Genomic DNA, 19,013 nt, shown 5'->3' with positions numbered 1-19,013 from the left:
ACAATTTCATCAATGCACCACCGTGGACTAAAGGCTTTCATAAAATCATGCAGGAACTGTCTAAAGTGCGAAAGCCAGCAAATATCCCAGATCCCAAGAAGAAGGGAGTATTAATTAAGGCAGTAGTTCATTATCTCCTTTCTAAGCTCTACCTTGCTGTCAAACAGTGACAGTGGCTTCACACCCTTGAGGGAGAGCCTCATGATGGCGCAGAGGACGGTGCAGAGCACGAACTGGTGCTCCACCAGCGGGTAGTGGATGCGCTTCTGCTCCAGGGCCAGCTCCACGATGGACACCGGGCCCTCCACCGACACCCAGGCGTCCTCAGTGTCCAGCACAGGGGCCTGCATCTCATCACTGCTCACGTCTGCCTGCAAGCAACACACCACAGCAGTCACACACTACACCTCCTACACTGGCATGCTCTGCAGTGAAATTGAAAAAAAACCTTCATGTTGTTTAGAATATCATTAACATTTGTCTGAACTGAACAGGACAGAAATTAGTATAACCACGGTCTTCAAAAATAGATTTTATTTTAACCCATCCATTCCTTACTTTCAATGGGAAAAAAAAAAATTTACCTCTAGCAAAGTTTGCAGAAGTTCTGAACAGCAGCCAAGAAAAGCTGTCATTGCTGTGTCACTCATCCCTACATCCTGGTAACAAACAGTAAGATTTAAATTGTATCAGCTGGAATTGAAACAGGCTTTCATTAGCTCTTTATGTCTGAGAAGAGAGCTGTTGACATAAAATACATGGTTCAGCTCAGTTTCATAACCTGTTACATTTAAATGTAAACAAATACTTACTGAAGTACAACAAAGAACTAACAGGAGAATTTGGAATAAAGTAAATGTAGCCATTTACAACACTGTATCTCAAATGAAGACTGAATCAAGTAATGCCACCTAATAAATTTAATTTTCTGATCATAGCAGTTGTCTTCCAAAGAAATTTTAGCTAATGATTTTATGCATGAAAAGTAACAGTAATTTGTCATCTTATAGTTTCAGGCCTATCCTCTACAGTTCTAATCTGCTTTTTCAGATAAAAATTAATTTATACCACTTAAAATTTGTAACATTTTCTCTAGGGCTACATTTTCAATTTTTTTTTTTAAACTTTCAAAAATAAACGACAAACCAGTATTAAATTTAAGGCATGTCTAATTAATTCTTCCCACTCAGAGAAGAGTAGTATTACTTGCCCGTCTGCATAATCTGTCCTTTGGAGCTTTTCCAACCTGTTTTTCCAAAAAAAGAAAAAAAGGTAAATTGTGTCACAACTAATTTTTCATTATGATATCTGTTACCCACATTTTAACCTTTTATTACAGCTACATGATGCAGCTCATTGCATATCTTGTTTTCAACAAAAGACTTGATACAAATTGTAAAGGAATGAACACCTTTGATGCCCATATTTAGTTCATCCTTCTTAAAACCGAGGATTAGAAATAAGGTCCTCATTCAAATCTCAGGCACAGCTAAGAAGCTCCCAGTGATTTCTAGAATGCAGAACTAAAGCTGTAACACCAAGCATGATATTAGGAAGAAACCAGTCAGTTAATAAAAACCTTTCTCTCCTCTCCTGCAGGTGCTAACTCAAGTAGAAGAGTTACGGTGAAGGATTTGCCTAAATGCATGCAGGAAAACTGGAAAAGGGTTTTTGCAGAAGCAACACCTCCTACAACTGTACACAACCGAGCCTATTTGCTAGAAGGAATGGGGAAGAGGATATTCTCCAGTTCTTAGCTAAACAAAAAGCAAAGGCAGCAAAGGAGAGGAGCAAAGGAGAAGGAAGAAAAGACAGGAGAGCAAATTGTTGCAGGTTTTGTGTTGGAGTTTTATTCTTTAAGTCACTATCCACTTATTAGGAGCACTCTTCCTAAACTGTCTTCCAGTAAACAGCCCCACTGCATAGTTATAAAGCATGAAAAAACCTGAAGCTTAGCAGGGACAAAAGACCACTTAAATTCAAAGCAGAGGGGCTACACACTAGAACAAAAGCTAATTTACAATAGTAGCAATAGTTAAAAGTGCTCAACAACATCCACAAAATCTTCTGTATTTTGCAGAAGAGCTCATGTATATGAAATCTGGACTTGTGGTAGATCCTTGGTAACAGGCACTTTAATATATTTATTGTTTTCTAACAAAATGTTACATATGCACACATAGATAATTTCAAACTGTTTCACAAATATTTCTTATTTAGTAAATACAAGCTAAAAAACTGCACTTCAGTCTTCAGAACACATCACCCAGGGCTGATCAGCTGCCTCTAGTTAATCTTCCAACAGATTTGATATTTTAAAATATGCATTTCATCATCACTTCCAAAAGTTAGCTATATAATAAGCCAAATAAACAGTGGTGATTTGTATAGTTAAATCAAAGATATTCCAAATACTTTTTAAAACAAAACACCAAAATGAAATTGTTTATACATACTGGGTTTACTTTTCAGTTAGTAACAAAAACAGTCTCAAGACACTGTACTCACCTTGTCCATCAGATATGTGGCAGAGGAAAGTCTTTTTACTATGAATGTATTCCACATCATCAGAGCAATACCTAGAACAATCACACTTGTAAACTCCAGGTGAAAAGAAAAGGGATCTTATAAGATGGTGAACAAAACAAGAAGGAATTGTGAATTATCCTCACTGCTTTATACTTGAAGTTTAGATTTCTCAGGAGACTACACTGGTGATCAAATACAGTCATAAGTGCAATTAATAACTTGTTTAAAATATTTTATTATGCAGACTGGGTTAAACATTTTAAGTACACATCAAAAGGGCATCTTATTTGCATACATAAATAGCCTACAAAAAGAAAATGGTCATCACCTTCATTGAAACAGGGTATCAAGAACTGCATGAAAAGTAATTGACTGCAACTGATGTTCCACTATTTAAATACAGGCAAAAATTCATTTCAGAGCAATTTTATTTTAAAATGCTTTTAGTTGAACACATCAACTTTATCTAATTAACTTATTTTCACAATTGTGATGGAAACTCAATTTCACCATGGAAGAGATAAGTGTGGATGTCAGCAGAAAGTTTTGGGGTGGTTTGGTGGTTTTAAGACAAAATGGCCATCAATATTAGGAACAGCATTAATTTACTTTAGTCAAACATCCAATCTATTTTACAATTTCATCAAAGATAATTTTTACTAAGAGCATTGTACTTACCATGCTGAATGTGAGCATTAATGATGCATCTTAGATGATCTATAGACCTATTGAGAAAACATGCTTCCTTATGGAAAAAAATAAATGACAGTACAAGTTAATACATTATTCAAAACTTGCTTTAAATGTAAATTACTAATTCTTAAAGGGCCCAGGTAGATTATCTTAAAGCTTTTACTTTGACAGTTATAAAACTAGTAAGTTATTCCGCTGTTGCAATCTCCTCTACCAGTATCTGACAAACACGTGTGCATGGCAAAGTTTGTTTCAGTCATCATGAAGCCAACTGTAATTTCAGGGGTTTTTTAGTGTAAGTACTGCTAACATACTCTTTGCTGAAAGGCACCTCCACTGGCTACAATAATTTTTCAAATACAAAATCCATTTCTGATAGAAAGAGTAATTTTTACTCAATTTTGCTATGATGGAGTAAGTTTTTAACAAGTCTCTGACAAACCTTCTACTCTACATAAAGTGATGTGGCACAGCTCTAAGGAGTTCTAATTTAACTTTTAACATCATCTGAACTTAGCACAACATTTTCCCTTACAGAAACTATAGGACAGAGAGGAAAAAAAGGAAATTTTTTATTTTCTTTCTTATGACAACTGCCAGCAGTAGCCAGGGAATCTGAGAATATGCAAGAAATCCCTCCTTCTTCCCACAACAGAATGGGTTCTAGTCTAAAATATTTAGTATTCTGTGACTTGTTTAAGCAGATTTAGAACAGAGAAAAAGATGCCTGTTTTGGATACTGTTTTGTATCTGCAGTACAAACAGCCAAAAGCCTTTTTCAAACTGAACCCAGTTCCCAGACTCCCAGTATTGAGAATCTGATAGCCTAGAAATGTACTGTGACATGCCATTCAGCCTCAGGACATACTCTCATTTTCTCAATTCAATTTCCACTTGCCACAGAAAAATTGCACCTAATAACTGCTTTCAAAGTCAGTCTTATTAATTGATGTTTTGCTGAGCTACCAGAAACGTGAAGCTCCTTCTATTGAGTTGGTCCTAACCATTATTCCCTGCAAAAGACACTTTCTTACCTCTGGGTCCTTATTCCACTGCACTATACATTCCCAAGAGCAATGTGCATGGAGTACATCCACTTCAAGACTACATGGAAATTGCTGATATGCTACTTGCAGCAGCTCTAGAAAAACAATATCTGAAGTTAGAAGACAGACCCCTTCTCACTGAAATTTCTGCTACTTCACAACAATAGTCTCTGCAGACTTTTATAATTTAAAAAATTCACATTATTTTCTTACCTAGGATTCTTTCCAAGCCTGTAGCTGCTTCTGGTTCCTCAAGAAAGAGATTATTATGCATTTCTACAGATTCTTCAGTACTATCTGTGGTGCTTTTGTACTGGGCCACATTCAGTATAATCGGACTGAAGCCTTGCCTAAAAACCCATTTTGCTACAGTGTCAGCAATCCCTCCTGTTGATGTTGAAAAGAAAAGTAAGAGGTAGAGTCAATGTATTGCAGATTATTTATGGTTCACAATCCAAGGACAAGAGACAATATAGGGTTTTTAACTACCTTTAATTACATTCAGGTAAATCTACCAATTAAAAATTTGCTAACCTACTGATCAGAAAGTTACAATGCAGTCTTTACAGTAATAGCTTTTAACAATTTTAATGCACTGTTCTACATGATTTGCATTGCTTTTTAAATTAAGAATGGTATCCAGCAAAACAATTTCCAGTGCAGACAACATAATTAAATATATAAGGATGGCTCAAAAGTATATTAGAAAGAAAATCAACAATCTCTCCAAGAAAAACTAATGTACCTTTTCCAGCCTCAAGCAGTTTCTTAACAGACAGTCTGCCCAAAGGCTCAGTCTGGAGTGATGAAACTCTTTTTGTCCTTTTGGTCACTTTGCTGTGCAGTAGTGTTTGAAGTATCAGGCAATCCTCTAACTGTTTCAGCAGAAGTTTCCAATATTCAGTATCAAGGGAGAGTGCTTCCCAGGATTCTGTGTCTGAACCTACAATTATTTGCGAAAACTAACAAAAGATATGAATTGCTTTAGGTCTGTTCATTTTAAAGCACCACAATTTTGTTCATAAAAAATGTATAGCATTAAAATTCAAAACTATATCCCAAGAGCTAATGCATTTTAAAGAATAATTTACTTCAAAGTATGCATTAACTATTTTGCAAAGATCAATTAACATCCCTCACTGCTCACAAGTTACACATATCCTTCAATAAAAGCCTAAAGGAAATAAAAGGAACTGAAGGATTATCTTACAGTCCCATTTTTAAGTTCATATTCAGCTGAAAAGTGGGTTAGAATACCTTAAAATATTTAATTTTAAATCCTCCACAATACACATCTTCCCCAAATATATGATGAATCCATCTACATTTCCATTTCCTATCATATTAAAAAATATAGATCATATACTCAGAAATACTGGATCACACCACATAGCAGTTCTGTGCACTATTTTGTTAATTCCCATATCCATCAGCAAATGCTTTGCCAGGAAACCCGAGAATCTTTCCAGATTGGTAGGGGAAAAGGGGCGGGTAAGATACATGGATTTGTGGAAAGGAAATCCTGAAGGAAATCAATCTGTCACCTTTTCCTTTTAAAGCAGAACACAAGAAAAAGGGACAAAGGTATATAGGTAAAGGATAATATGTTGCAACTTATCAACATCTCTATTTCGCAACACTGACAATTTTGATAAACAGAATTGCAATAGTTGAGGTGAATGTGCAAAAATACTGAATCACTTCCTGTTCTCTAGTTAAAATTTGTAAGGCAGACACAATTAGGGGGCTGGTGCATCTCTCCTATGAAGACAGGCTGAAAGAGTTGGGATTGCTCAGCCAGGAAGAGAAAAGGCTCCAGGGTGCCCTTACTGCAGCCTTTCCCTACCTAAAAGGGGTCTACAGGAAAGGGACTTTTACAAGGGCAGGTAGTGACAGGACAAGAGGGAATAGCTTTAAAGACAAATAAGGAGGTTTCGATTGGCTATTAGGAAGAAATTCTTTACTGTGAGGGTGGTAGGCACAGGTTGCCCAGGGAAGCTGTGGATGCCCCTTCCCTAGAGTGTTCAAGGCCAGGATAATGATGCTCTTAAGCAACCTGGCCTAGTGGGAGGTGTATCTGCTCAGGGCAGCAGGGACTGACATCAGATCATCTTTAAAGTGCCTTCCAAGCCAAACCATGCTCTGGCTCTATTTACAAGACTGAACACCACCTACATCCCACCTACTCTAATTCAGACACATCTGCTGGTGCTATTTGGAAATGGAATAATGTTTTCCATGTTGAATTGAAATGCTGTATGCAGTTTCACAGCCTTAATCTCAACTTGGTAAAGGTATTTAGTGCCAAGAAAACCAAGCATCCATCATGTTAAGGGACAGTAACATAGGTACTACAGAAATTCAACGGCTTAAAAAAAAAATCAGCTATGTTAAAACAGGTTGACCATCCAAAGTTCAGCAGACTTCTCACATTTATGTGAAAAGTGTGCAGGCTTTAAGTTCATCAACATCATTTGCTACTGAGAGACAAACTCAATGTACAGTTTCTGTATTTAAATAAGTTTACTAAATTATCCTGACATATCATTAATTCATCTCAGCATAATGTTCTTCAAATATGATGGAAATTTTCAGGCTTGCAGGGCATCAGGGCTGTGCCCAGGTTGGAATGAAGGCAGATGCTGAGGATGTTACTGTTACCAGGACAGCTGCAGGGAAGCCATACAGAAGCAGCAGAGAAGGAGAGGTGTGAGATGAGTTACCTTTCTCTCAGTGACGCTGTCGATGACCTGCGTGGTCACAGCGTGTCCCACGTGGGCGGAGAGCAGGGCAGCCGCGCTGCTCTCGGATTGCACGCAGGCCGAGCGCATCTGCTGCCACCAGGGGGACACCGACTGCGTGTCCCACGACTCGTCTATGGCGACTGCAGGCAAAGGGAGAGCGGCAAACTCAGCTGGGTCACCGAGCAGGGGGGACCAACCCCGGAACCAGCGCTTGTGAGCACAGCTTGCCCACCAAGAGCAATCTCTGATTACTCTCCGTGATCATTTTCCAGATGTTTAGCACACGGGTTCTTGGATTGCAACTCAAGTTTAAAATAGAAGGTGAATTATTCATTCTCAAAACTCATTTGTAGCAAACAGACAATAGATCTGAATCACTAGGTAGCAAACCTGCTGCATGCTTGAAAGATCTAAGGGATGTTACACTTCACAATGCAGACAAATTCATTTGTGATTTCAAGATGCCACACATACTCAATGCACTCAAGCTGTCTCCCTGCAGGCTGCCTTGTGTTCAGCAGCATTGATTTACTCAGACAGCAGCAGTGGCTTGTTCATGCTTCCTGTTTCAGGCTGATAATGCTGCTCTATGGAGAAGTAGACAATAAGGGCACCTGGCACAGATTTATCCATAGCAGCTCTATGTGAGGTAGGAAAATCAGCATTTATTCATATGTACAACATATGTACAACCTACTCCAAATTATGGCAAACTGACTTTATAGAGTACTCAAGTTACAAATGCTGCTAAAGAACCAGTAAAGCAAAGGATGTCTGAGAGCCAGTCAGTACAAATTAAAGAGATGGGACTAAACATTCAAAAAATGTTAGGAAAGCGAGCTGGACAGCCACATTCTGGTGCCAAATAGGAGTTGTGCCAACTTAGTGTAGAGTGAGAGTGAAAACATGGCATGATTAGTTAGTCCATGAACATGCAGCATTAAGTTTTGCTGCATAATTTGGGGGGGGGGGGGGGAAGTGATAATAGACTCTAGCTAGAGTAGCAAAATTCTAATAATAACAACACTTGCCTTTGAGTATTTTAAACACACATCTCACCTTTCATTTTGCTCAGAAGTGACAGCATAGTGTGAAGGCAACTGACAGAATCTGGTTTGTCTAGAATATCTTTTTCCTTGGAAAGCCATAAATTGAGAAGGAGTGACTGTAAAAAAAGAGAATATGGAATTGAAGCAGTAAAATGAAACTCTAATATTGCAACACACCTAATGCAAACAGTTTCTCAAACTAGTTTTATGCCACAAAGTAAAAATGTTATATTCAGGAACCATTATATTAACATTACAAGTTAAAAATATACAGCACAATGCACTCTGTGACAGATCTTGAAATTAAATAATACAATCAGTACATTTAATTAGGAAGATATTCTTGAAAATACTCCCTTTTGAAAGCTCAACTTGGCAAACATTACAAGTTCATATTATAGTTGAAAATTATGAACACTTGTAGTCCTTAATGAATATTTTAGACATTCCTACTAGAACACCCACATTTTCTACTAGAATATTTTCTTTTTTTTCTTTGATATCGTTTAACTGGGAAATGTAAATATGAGCAACTACAGAACTGAATATGGGGTTATTTAAACACAGCCTAAATATAGCAGTAATCCAAAATTCAACATGCAGAAATTTTCCTTTCAATGTTTTGTTTTCAAAATACTAAATCAAAGTTTTAAAACATGTAATAAACACCTTACCAACAAGGTTTGTGGGCTAAAACCTGCTGATTCCAGTGCATGGCATATTTCCTCTGTGGAACTCTCCCCACACAAACACTTCCAGAAGAAAAAGCTGCCTAAAGCAAGAATTAGTTCACATTATGAACATTATCTAAAAACACAATCCCTCTCCTTACACTTAGACAAAAGGCAGTCTATTGATCAGGTCCCAGTGAGTGCAATACAAAAAACCAGGTTACATTTGGGATCACCTGGTGCTCACCTGCCTGCCAGTTTAAACCACAACAATCTTTTCTGATGCCCAACAAGGGACACAGAGGGTTGAGATAAAGACAGATCTGACCAGAGCATGTCAAAACAAACTTGTCATAAGCATTGATTAGATTACTTTAATAGTCAGTGGTCACAATACTGACAGATTTGCTGCCAGAGCAGTGTGAAGTGTAAACTGCTATAAATATTCTCTGTTGTGCTCCATCACCCCTGGGGTCTTGGTTTGGGTTATCAGGTACTGTTGGCTCATGGCACGATAAGATCTCTGTCGTGACACTGAGCTGCCTTCGGGCACCGGCCCTGGCCCTCGGGCGCCGTGCAGTGGGAACGATTCGCAATTACACCTTTGCTCCTCCATGGGCCCATCCAGAGGGAAATGCCTTCCTCCACCTCCCCCTTCTCCACCCTTCTGCTCAACACTGCTCGGTATAGTCAGAGAGAAGAGAAGGCCTCTGGATCTGATGGCAAAGTGATTTGTACTGTGGCTGAGCTACAGAAACAACCTGACACCAATCACTGACACAAGAAGAAATACTGGAAGTGAAAGTGAGCTCACTCAGTAGGAGGAACAGGAGAAGGAGGTGGATGAGGCAGGCTACTCCAAAGTAGGGCCAGCATGAGAGCAATAGAATGAGATGTTCACTACTCAGGTAGAAAGAAGAGGAAGAATTTCTAAATAAGGCAGTAATCAAAAAATATCTATCCCTGAGGGAGCTGCAAGATATCCGTGCAGATTTCAGCCAAAATCCAGGTGAGTAGGCTGTCATTCAGCTGTTCTTATGTTGGGATAACAGGGCCAGTAGCCTGAAATGAGAGGGTAAGGAAGCCAAAGAGCTGGGATCTCTTTCTAGAGAAGAGGGCATTGACAACAGAACTGGAAAAGGGGCACGAATCCTCAGCCTCTAGAGATAACTCCTCCCGGATGTAAAAGGAAGGAATCCTTTTAAGGAATGCATTACACATCTCCCACGCAAGTGGACTGATCCAGACTGCACAGAACAGAGCGAAGCCAGCCTTTGGAAAGACGGAAAGATGCAATGGGCTTTTAAAGACTGTATGGAATGCAGAGGGTGCTAAGACATTCTAACGTTGGGACACAGAGGTAGCTACGGTCACTTGGTTGGTCAGCACTATGGGATCTGCCAATCAAACTAGCCCTGCCAATCAAAACTCTATTGTACAATAGAAAGGGATAAAAATAAACTGGAGAACAGAGTTTATGTTGCTCCTGTCTCAGGCAAAAGCAAACCCATTTGTGGAACTGCTTTTGCTAAAGGACCTGGATGCACTTGGGGAAGTCTGATGTGTACCTCAAGGGGATTTGATTCTGGATGAGAACACACAATGACTTGAACTGTATGTTAATTGCTATCTAATATTGTATGGCATCACTACTACGGATGCTATATGCTGTATCAATGGTTTTACAATAAAAATTACCAAGATTAATGACAACTTAATTTTGATGAATCTGCCAAAGTGCAGTGATGCTATAACATGACAAGCACAGCAGTGATGGAAGCAGAACTGGTTTCAGCATGCAACAATCCAACACCACACACCACTTCTGCTGCCCTAGAAGACTACTATGACAGAGGGAGCCCACAACCATGGACTAAATGAAATCATTGGACATTTTAGAGGGACCTTATTGAAAATATCAACTCCACAAATTAGGGCTCCTTCTTGCCTCACCTAATAGCCTTATGCTGCCTCGAGTCAGCTCCCTCATCTCTGAGGCTAAAGTCAGTCCTGCCATTAACTCAGTTCTTAGAGTGCTCTGAACATGAAAGAAGCAGCAGGGTACAGCTGCTCTGTTAAGTATCCAGTTACCACTGCCCAATTTAGTAGTGTAAATTATTGAATGAACAGTGGTTACATGGCTTCAGGGTAATTGTATCCACAGATGCAGTTAACTTGTATTAATAGTCATTCATGCAAATGACTTGTCCTGCAGCTAAAGGTAAGAGCCTAAAAGGAGTGGTTACATACCACTTCAAGGTAAGACGGGTTGCTAAAGCCTCAAATTAGGGCTAAAATATTGATACCATCTCAGATTAAAATCAGTCTGAGTAATGTAACAGAGCTCAATAGCTCTTACCTAAAGCCACATATTCTCCATCTTCCATATCTTTTATAGTAATCACATCCTTTTCATATTCTAGATATTCTAAGAATATCTTCACAGACAACAGGTCATCCTTCTCATCAGTCAACTGAGTGGTACTTTGAGTATTTTCTTTCTTGTAGTTCTCCAGTAAAGTTTCAAGCCTATGAAAATCTTTTTCTTCAAGGCGAAGCAGTTTAGCCAAGTCCTTAAAAGCAAAATCAAAAAAAAAAAAATTGCATAAAAGACTTATACAAGCAGATGGTTTTCAAAACATAGTAAAAATGAAAAAAAGTCAGAAGAGTCAAAATATTCCATTTCTAGCATTAAAAACGTCTTTGAGAAGGGCCAAAATAATCTCCAAATCAGTTATTCACATTGCTCAAATGAAGAGCTTGTCTAGCTTCCTTTTTAAGGACCAGAACGGATGCATTTCCCATTTTTAGCTTCTGCCCATAGCATAACAATCGTCCATCAAGTAAACAAGCCTGTAAAACACCAGTATGGTTTTGTAAATACATAAGCAGCTTTACAAATTAAAGCAAAAACAAGCCCAATTATGCAAGCATCAAAATTTTTAACTTGTACAGGTCCCAAAATATCCCTCCAAAACCAAAGTGAAAAACACACTACATACTTTGAATAAAGAACTGAAAACAGGAGACTGTGGTTCTATTTTCACTTGTATCTCAACTTTGTGTCTCCTAAAGAATATTAGGTAGATGAATTACCAGACACTTGTATGAGGCTGAAGGGAAAGTATTATAAGTAATGACCCCATTAAAAGCTGCAGCACAAAAAAGGGTTACTTGCTTACCTACTTACTTTATCTGAGGCTTTGAAAACATATTCTTATGCTTAAATCATCCCTTGAATTTAAAAGACAACTGAATTTTCAATTTACTCACATTATCTGAAGGTGAAGTCTCTTTCTGCATGCTCTGGGAATTTAGTTTGCTAACCAGCTCATAAAGATGTAACAGCTTTAACTTGTTTGCACAGAACTGCAGCAGTCCTTCATCCACACACTCCAGCTCTGAGGAGAAATAAAACTGCACTGGAACTTGCACATATAGCCAGGAATAGTGAAACACACACACACAGAACTGCAGGATTTCTGAAACTCATTGTAATTTTTTGATGCACTGCTGTTTGCAATCGTTACATTCAATTCAGAGCAGCATAAAATAAGAATTATTTTCACAAGAGGTATTAAAGAGAGCTATGAAGCTTGTTTTAAAACTGGAGGTTGACAACATGAACCTGAACAAAGACAAATCTATTGTCTTCTCCTGGTTTAAGGCCAAATCACAGACTGTCAAAAACTGAAATACAGTTCCGGTTTTCTTTCATCAAGAATAACAAACTATAATATTTATTCATTCTGACACTTTAGGCATATTCCTTTCATCTGAAGAAGGCTTGATAACTAATGACATGAGTTAAATTTTACCTCAGCAAGACAGTGCCTTCTGTATTTTTGGATTCTTAGTCTCAGAAATTTCATGTATCTATTGACATTCAAATTCCCATAACCATTAAAGAAAGCAACATAGAAAACTAACACCAACATGCCCAAAAAAACCTTTTTATTTCAGTTTATTAATCTTGAAAGAAAGCCTTCTTGAGAGATTGTAAAACAACCTTTCTATACAAAAGATTCCACTGAACATATAATTTTCATCTGAAGCTGCTTCTAAACATGATTTTCATTTACAAACCCTTAAATACTTATGATACATTGCTATTAAAATCCTATCAAAAAAAGAGAAAAACACAGAGTTTGCCACAGAATCACTTGACCTTGAATTCACAACCACAGCATTCACAGAGCCCAGGATTTGCTCCAAATTATCTTTTACCTATTAGACAGAAGTGGAGAAATAAAACACTACTCTTGTGAAATTAGAAGGCTGGAACATCAGTCGAGTTTGCTGTATATTGTGACTGTGGGGAAATAATGTTATGCTTGACAAGAGATTAATGATTAAAAATGCACAAACACACAGACCTTAGGAAATATACTACTCTGTCAACCTCTCTTCAGAATTAAAAGCCATGTTTCTGTATTCCTTTGGATGTTATAGGAGTTCTAAAAGAAATGGATAATACTATTGATTTAGAATGAGGCAAAGAATTTAGGTAGAGAACTGCATGTGTGAATGTCTCAATTTCCTCTATGTACTTCAAGAAAACCATAAAAAGAAACTACCACTGATAGAAATGAAGGAGAGATTTCTTTGATTTTCAGCAACAAGATTTTGAATCAGCAATGGCACTTCCTGACATAAGCTCTGAAATCTCTACCAAAACATGAAGTATTTAGTAAATTTCAGCAAAGTTCACCAAAAAAAAGATACTAGATGTGGTCACAGCTCAGATTCTCAGTGATAAAGATTTTGTGCTTCAAGTACATTAAAATTCACAGATCATGTCACATTTTCACTTCCTTCTTTCGAGAGAGAATAAATTAAAACATTTAGAGGCAAAAGCCTATGAACCTTCTTTCTACAGGATGCTTTTACAGGACACAAGGACTCAGATCAGGTTTTTTGAGTTTGTTTTGTTGGTTTTTTAAAAAAATATCATCACAAGTTACTCGGCACCCAGCAAGCTTAGCCAAACATACTTACCAGCAAGCTATTTGTAGTCTGCATTAAATAAAGACAGAAAAGCAACATCCTAGCACTGAAACTAGACAGACCAAACCTGGTCTCCCTGTGGAACAGAACATTTCTACATACAATAGTAATAGTCTTACAGCACTGCAGACGAAGTGCAAATACCTCTCTATATTAGCAAAATAAATATCCACCTACCCTGTTTTTTTAAGTTATCCATTAATGTCTGAGTGATGTTTGTGAGAGATGAAAGTGGCATGCGTTCGCTTGTCAATATACTTTCCAAAGCCTGTTAAGCAGATTTTCAAGATAATTAAACAGTCACTTAATCTCACTGTTAAAATATGCAAGTTAAGCCAACAATAGCACAACTTTGACCACAATTTTTCATCTGTATTTCACTTTCACATATACTTGTGGCATAATTTATTCCTACAGAAAGGTCTTCTCTCTTTTTATTATTCACAGACAATGCCTTGGGGAAGTCACAAGTCAAAGTTAATTCTAGTCAATATGTCGTAAAAAACTACCCAGAAAAAACACACAGAAACCCTAAACAGCTCAATTATTTGTTTCAAGTAATTCTAGGAAAAAAACAAAAACAAACCCAACTTATTTTGAAATATTTAGCACTCTGACAATGCAGTACTATTTTTCTACTATTAAAGTATACTCTAAATGTTCACCTGTTTTTTTGTAGCAGGATATTTGATATCAAGTATTAACTCCTTTGCTTCAGCTTCAATTACATCTGCAAATAAAGACAATCACAATTTAAATTCATATTTATTAAATGCCTTCTGAAGAGCAAGTAAACCTGCATAACAGTTAAGGTGCATGTAGGTTCATGACAAAGATGATGACACTGTTGCAGAAGCTGCCAAATAAGCTTGAGGAAAATGAAACAAAATAACAGAAATCTCAAGCTACTTAAAGATAATAGCTCATAGCACATAGAGCTGTCAGAATGCACCACAATTGTACTTGTGGTTGCATACTTACAGAAAATCCAAGAACTCTTTGATAACACAATCTTAAGAAATTATACAAGAGAACCTACCTGGATCTGAGGTTTTAGCTTTGAGTAAAGCATTTAACTTCTTCACTAGATGCATATCTTTTGCTCGTTCACTCTTTTTATCACTGAAGGAAAAGAATTTTTAATTGTATGAGTGAAGAGAATGAAAAGTAATAATTCAATAAAACTGTATTTTTGAAATTATTTATGCTACTTTAAGGTAACATCCCAATAGATAAAATCATGTTAATCCATACAAACCAATGATATTATTACAGAGTACTATTCAGCTTGAAAAGGAACACTAGAATTGCTGCATCAACTGTTTCCAAAAGCAAGAATGAAGTTAATTTACTCATATAGAGCATAAAAAGTTCTTACCTCAGTGATAAATGGAAAGGTACATGGACAGTTTTTACACTTCCAGAGACTGGATCAACAAGGCAGATCTGATAAGTCTGGGGCTGCCATCCCTGACTGGTCACATTGTTTAGACCCATTATTTTATAACCAGGATACAACAACCTGAAATTTTTTTTAAAAATGGCCAAAATTAGCAACCTTCCCTGTCCACAAACAAAATAAAAAGGCACTAAGTTTTATGAAGCTAAGATTTAAGAACTGCAAAACACCTTTATCAGAAAAGACTGTAGAGTGATGAAATATGACAATATATCCCCACCTCTAGAACAAGAAGCTGCATGCAGTGGAAACACTGGGCAGCACAGGAAGAGCTTGCCAGCACCACTAGCACTTTTACCCTGGCATAGCCATGCATCACTTTACTGCAGCAGCACAGCCACCATGCCTACCTGCTACCTGATTCTTACCTGCAGTATTTCCCCACATTGAAGGCTCCAACCCGAGGTCCTTGCTGCGTGCTCCACACTTCCAGAATGCCTCTTCTTGGAGCATAGATCACAAGGAACTGAGCTACCCTGCTTGGACCCTGTGCATTTCCAAAAGGAGAAGAATCCATCTTCTCAGTTTCCCTTTCCTGAAGGTCCTCCACAGTCTGTATCCAACCAACTTCCGCATCACGGTATCCTTTGTAAGAGAAGACAGAAGGTCACAAATGTGCAGAAATGAATACAGGATTAGAGCATCAAGCTGTAATCTTAAGCTTTGCTTCAAATCATGCAACTTCTGACTCCTATAAAGAACGCTGGTCCATTGACTTGGCACAGGACCCATCAGAGAGTGGCCAAACATAGCCCTTGGCAAAGCCCTGGCAAAGAACAAATTCCTCTGAAGAAGATATAAAAACCCCCAAAACCCATCAGGTCAGTGCTCGGGACATTAAACCAATGCATGACATTGAGGAGTCCCTTGTTGTACAGCCATCATGATGAAATGAGAATCTAACAAGCTGTATGTCTTCTTACTGATTTTTAAAAGTTTATCTTCTCAGCAGAATTAAAAAGGGTACTAGAGCTTATCAACAGAAAGAATCTTGAATAGAGCTACAGCTCTTCCAAAAGAAAATACAAACCAAACAGACCAAATTTTAACTATATTCCAGGGATTTGCAAAAATACCCTTACAGACTTTATATTACACCTGACTTTGGTTTGTAATGAAGCAATGTACTAACATTCTCAGAATTCTAAGTCTGAACATAAAGTGCCTCCGTGTTTTGAAGACTATTATTTGCTACACTAATATCACTACCATACCTTTCCACATGCGAACTGCAAGTCCTCTTGTAACATCCAGCAAAATAACCCTTCCAAATTCATCTGTTACTGCTGCCAAAGTATTACATGGAGAAAGACATATCCTTTCGCCATGGCGCCGCGAGTCAGGAAGTCCAAACCTAGAAAATAATAATGAAGCAAAGCCATTAGACACATCCTTTTCTTCAGAAATAGTTAGATTTTCTTCTGAGGATTAAGACTTCTTTTTTAAGCTAACAGAAGGTATGGATAAAATTACAAGCAAATCATGAAAAGAGTTCTTGCTCTGTGTCCCAGGTTACAATATTAAGATGTATTCTATTCCCATTCACAAGAACTGCTGAAACCAGCAGGGGGATTGTTTTTTCCTTATCTCCTGTTCATGGGCCCATCAATGCCTTTCCACATGACTCAGAGATAACTCCCTCCAGGAGACATTTTTGTTTAATGGACCCACCACATGGCTCATAGAATGATAACAGGCCATTGTGAGTTGCTCCATCCAGGTGGGAGGAGCTAAGCATCTCTACCTGGATATAATCTGGGATTTGGGACAGAACAACCAGTCCTTCCACTGGATTCCCAGAGGAACAGCCATCTTTTCCACTGGATCTTCAGAGGAAGACTACACTCTTCCTAGAGGATCACTGTTTCAACAGAACCACATCTGCCACTCCAGGAGGACTGCAGCCACCAATCCAACTGGACTGTATTCTGACTCTGCCAGTGTTTTTTTTCTTTTGTAGTATTGCATGTATTTTGGTTTTTCTTTTCCCTTTTCCTAATAAATTGTATTTCTGACTTGGAGTCTTTCACTGATTTGCTTTCAAACCAGAACATTCTGTTTACCAAGATATATCATAGCTCTGCCTAAGTCCTACTGAAAAAGCAAAGTTCAGAAAGTAGGATAAGTGATTGCCTTGTCATGCAATGACTGTACAGTTACAATGAACCCATGCACTGGAACAAGGAAGATGAATAATTATTTGTCCAGCATGATAAACTGAAATGAAATAAAGCTTAAAACAAAGGACTTGCAAACTACCATTACTGCTTAAAGTCACGTCTTCATCAGTTATATACCTTTCAAGATAATTTAAATAATTAAAAACATAAGACATGCAAAGTAACTGACCATGAAAAAAACGCAACTTACCTCACTGCCAATGGGGTAGCAGGTTCCACCTTTGGTTTCTGTTTCTGGACAGGTTCTTCTTCATGTTTACTCTTCCAACCAAGCCAGCCACTTGCAACAGAAGAACATAACAAGAATTACACTAATGGTCCTAAAAATATTATGCAGCTACAACTAAAAAAAAATAAAAATAAAATTATTACCTGGCAGCATTAAATAATGCTGAAGTCAGTTTGCTTGCAACTGCTAAGGCAACATGAGACAACAGAGGCTGTGAGCTACCCTGAAATACGGGAACAATGTGTTTAGAAAGTCAATAGTCAGCTGTGAACCACCCTAAAATGAAGCAACAAAACCTTTAGAAAGCCAAGAAACAGTTCTTACACTGAACTCAACTGGAGATTAGTTTTTCAGGGCTCCTATGGACTTTCAGCTCAGAAAGCATAGCTTTAAGACTGCAAAATTTAAATTCATTGTCCCCAGAAAAGCCATTCTGACATCTCTACCACTTCAAACTCCTCTGAAAGTCATTGGTAGCTCAGTATGTTTGTCTGCAACAGAAGTTAAAAAACCCCTGTGTATAATCTATCACAGAGAACTGACTGGTGTAAGGCTTTGGCATCCCTGCAAATATCAACATAAGCAGTTTTTTCACAAACCTGTTGGAAAGCAAGAACAGAAACCAAAATTCCAATTCCAGCATTTACAATTAAATTTCAATCCTGGTAAGGACAGCATACATCTAGGGTCTGAATATACAGACACAGCTACACTGACATCCTTTTCCTCCCATACAACAGAAGATGATGTAAATATGCTACAGTTAAGCACAAACTGCAGTTTTCTCCTACAAGAAATCACTACAATATACTCAGGTCATGTTGAATCAAAGGCTAAAGACCTCCAAATATTCATAAGATACAAGTTTACATAATACTAACATAATTTTTCAAAAACATTAGTTGGCAATAAACTAACAAATTTGAAAAAATTATTTATCACACTCAATTTAAGATAGAAAATAAAATTTCTCAGTAGCATGAACCCATGCTAGACACTACTATCATATCCACTCCAAATCATTCCCGTTCCAGAAGATCAAGAAGGGGAAATGTATTCATAAAAAGAACTTAAGAATACTTCAGAAATACTCATACAGAAAAAAAGAAAGATTAATTATTCAAAGTTTCAGTGAGTCAGCTTTGTAGTACATACCTCCAGGGCAAAAAAGAACCCAGTGAAAGGATTGGCTCCAACAGTAACATACTGGGACATGGCAGGTGGACTGTTTTTAATAGCTGCATTATATCCTCCTATATTGGAGGCAGTCTTCATTTGATCAAAAGGACACAGTGTCATGATGCCTAACAAAAACATTAAAGTGAATGTCTTACACATTCAGAACAGAGGCATGCAATTGCTCTAAAAGCATAAATATATTCCTGCCTTCTTGACTGACCAGCCAG

General features: G+C 37.7%; 1 protein-coding gene across 2 annotated transcripts in view; it reads right to left on the bottom strand.

Annotated features, from left to right (window-relative positions):
• Window positions 1–19,013, bottom strand: part of RAB3GAP2 (RAB3 GTPase activating non-catalytic protein subunit 2) — a 43,251-nt gene that overhangs the window by 4,286 nt on the left and 19,952 nt on the right. For both annotated transcript variants that reach the window (XM_058800938.1, XM_058800937.1), the window contains exons 10-31: window positions 18,763–18,911; window positions 17,751–17,830; window positions 17,569–17,658; window positions 16,413–16,552; window positions 15,567–15,783; window positions 15,118–15,261; window positions 14,779–14,861; window positions 14,405–14,469; window positions 13,917–14,007; window positions 12,006–12,133; window positions 11,092–11,305; window positions 8,736–8,833; window positions 8,072–8,177; window positions 6,992–7,152; window positions 5,014–5,230; window positions 4,482–4,655; window positions 4,257–4,363; window positions 3,208–3,274; window positions 2,509–2,579; window positions 1,211–1,246; window positions 585–659; window positions 153–371 (exon numbers count right to left, since the gene is read on the bottom strand). In XM_058800938.1, coding sequence (XP_058656921.1) covers window positions 153–371; window positions 585–659; window positions 1,211–1,246; window positions 2,509–2,579; window positions 3,208–3,274; window positions 4,257–4,363; window positions 4,482–4,655; window positions 5,014–5,230; window positions 6,992–7,152; window positions 8,072–8,177; window positions 8,736–8,833; window positions 11,092–11,305; window positions 12,006–12,133; window positions 13,917–14,007; window positions 14,405–14,469; window positions 14,779–14,861; window positions 15,118–15,261; window positions 15,567–15,783; window positions 16,413–16,552; window positions 17,569–17,658; window positions 17,751–17,830; window positions 18,763–18,911 — 2,732 coding nt within the window. The remainder of the gene's footprint in view (window positions 1–152; window positions 372–584; window positions 660–1,210; window positions 1,247–2,508; window positions 2,580–3,207; window positions 3,275–4,256; window positions 4,364–4,481; window positions 4,656–5,013; window positions 5,231–6,991; window positions 7,153–8,071; window positions 8,178–8,735; window positions 8,834–11,091; window positions 11,306–12,005; window positions 12,134–13,916; window positions 14,008–14,404; window positions 14,470–14,778; window positions 14,862–15,117; window positions 15,262–15,566; window positions 15,784–16,412; window positions 16,553–17,568; window positions 17,659–17,750; window positions 17,831–18,762; window positions 18,912–19,013) is intronic.

This window comes from Ammospiza caudacuta, chromosome 3, assembly GCF_027887145.1.
Source record: "Ammospiza caudacuta isolate bAmmCau1 chromosome 3, bAmmCau1.pri, whole genome shotgun sequence".
Classification (NCBI taxonomy): Eukaryota; Metazoa; Chordata; class Aves; order Passeriformes; family Passerellidae; genus Ammospiza; species Ammospiza caudacuta.
The sequence above is the reverse complement of the archived record's forward strand: the minus strand, read 5'-3'. Positions and strand labels throughout refer to the sequence as shown.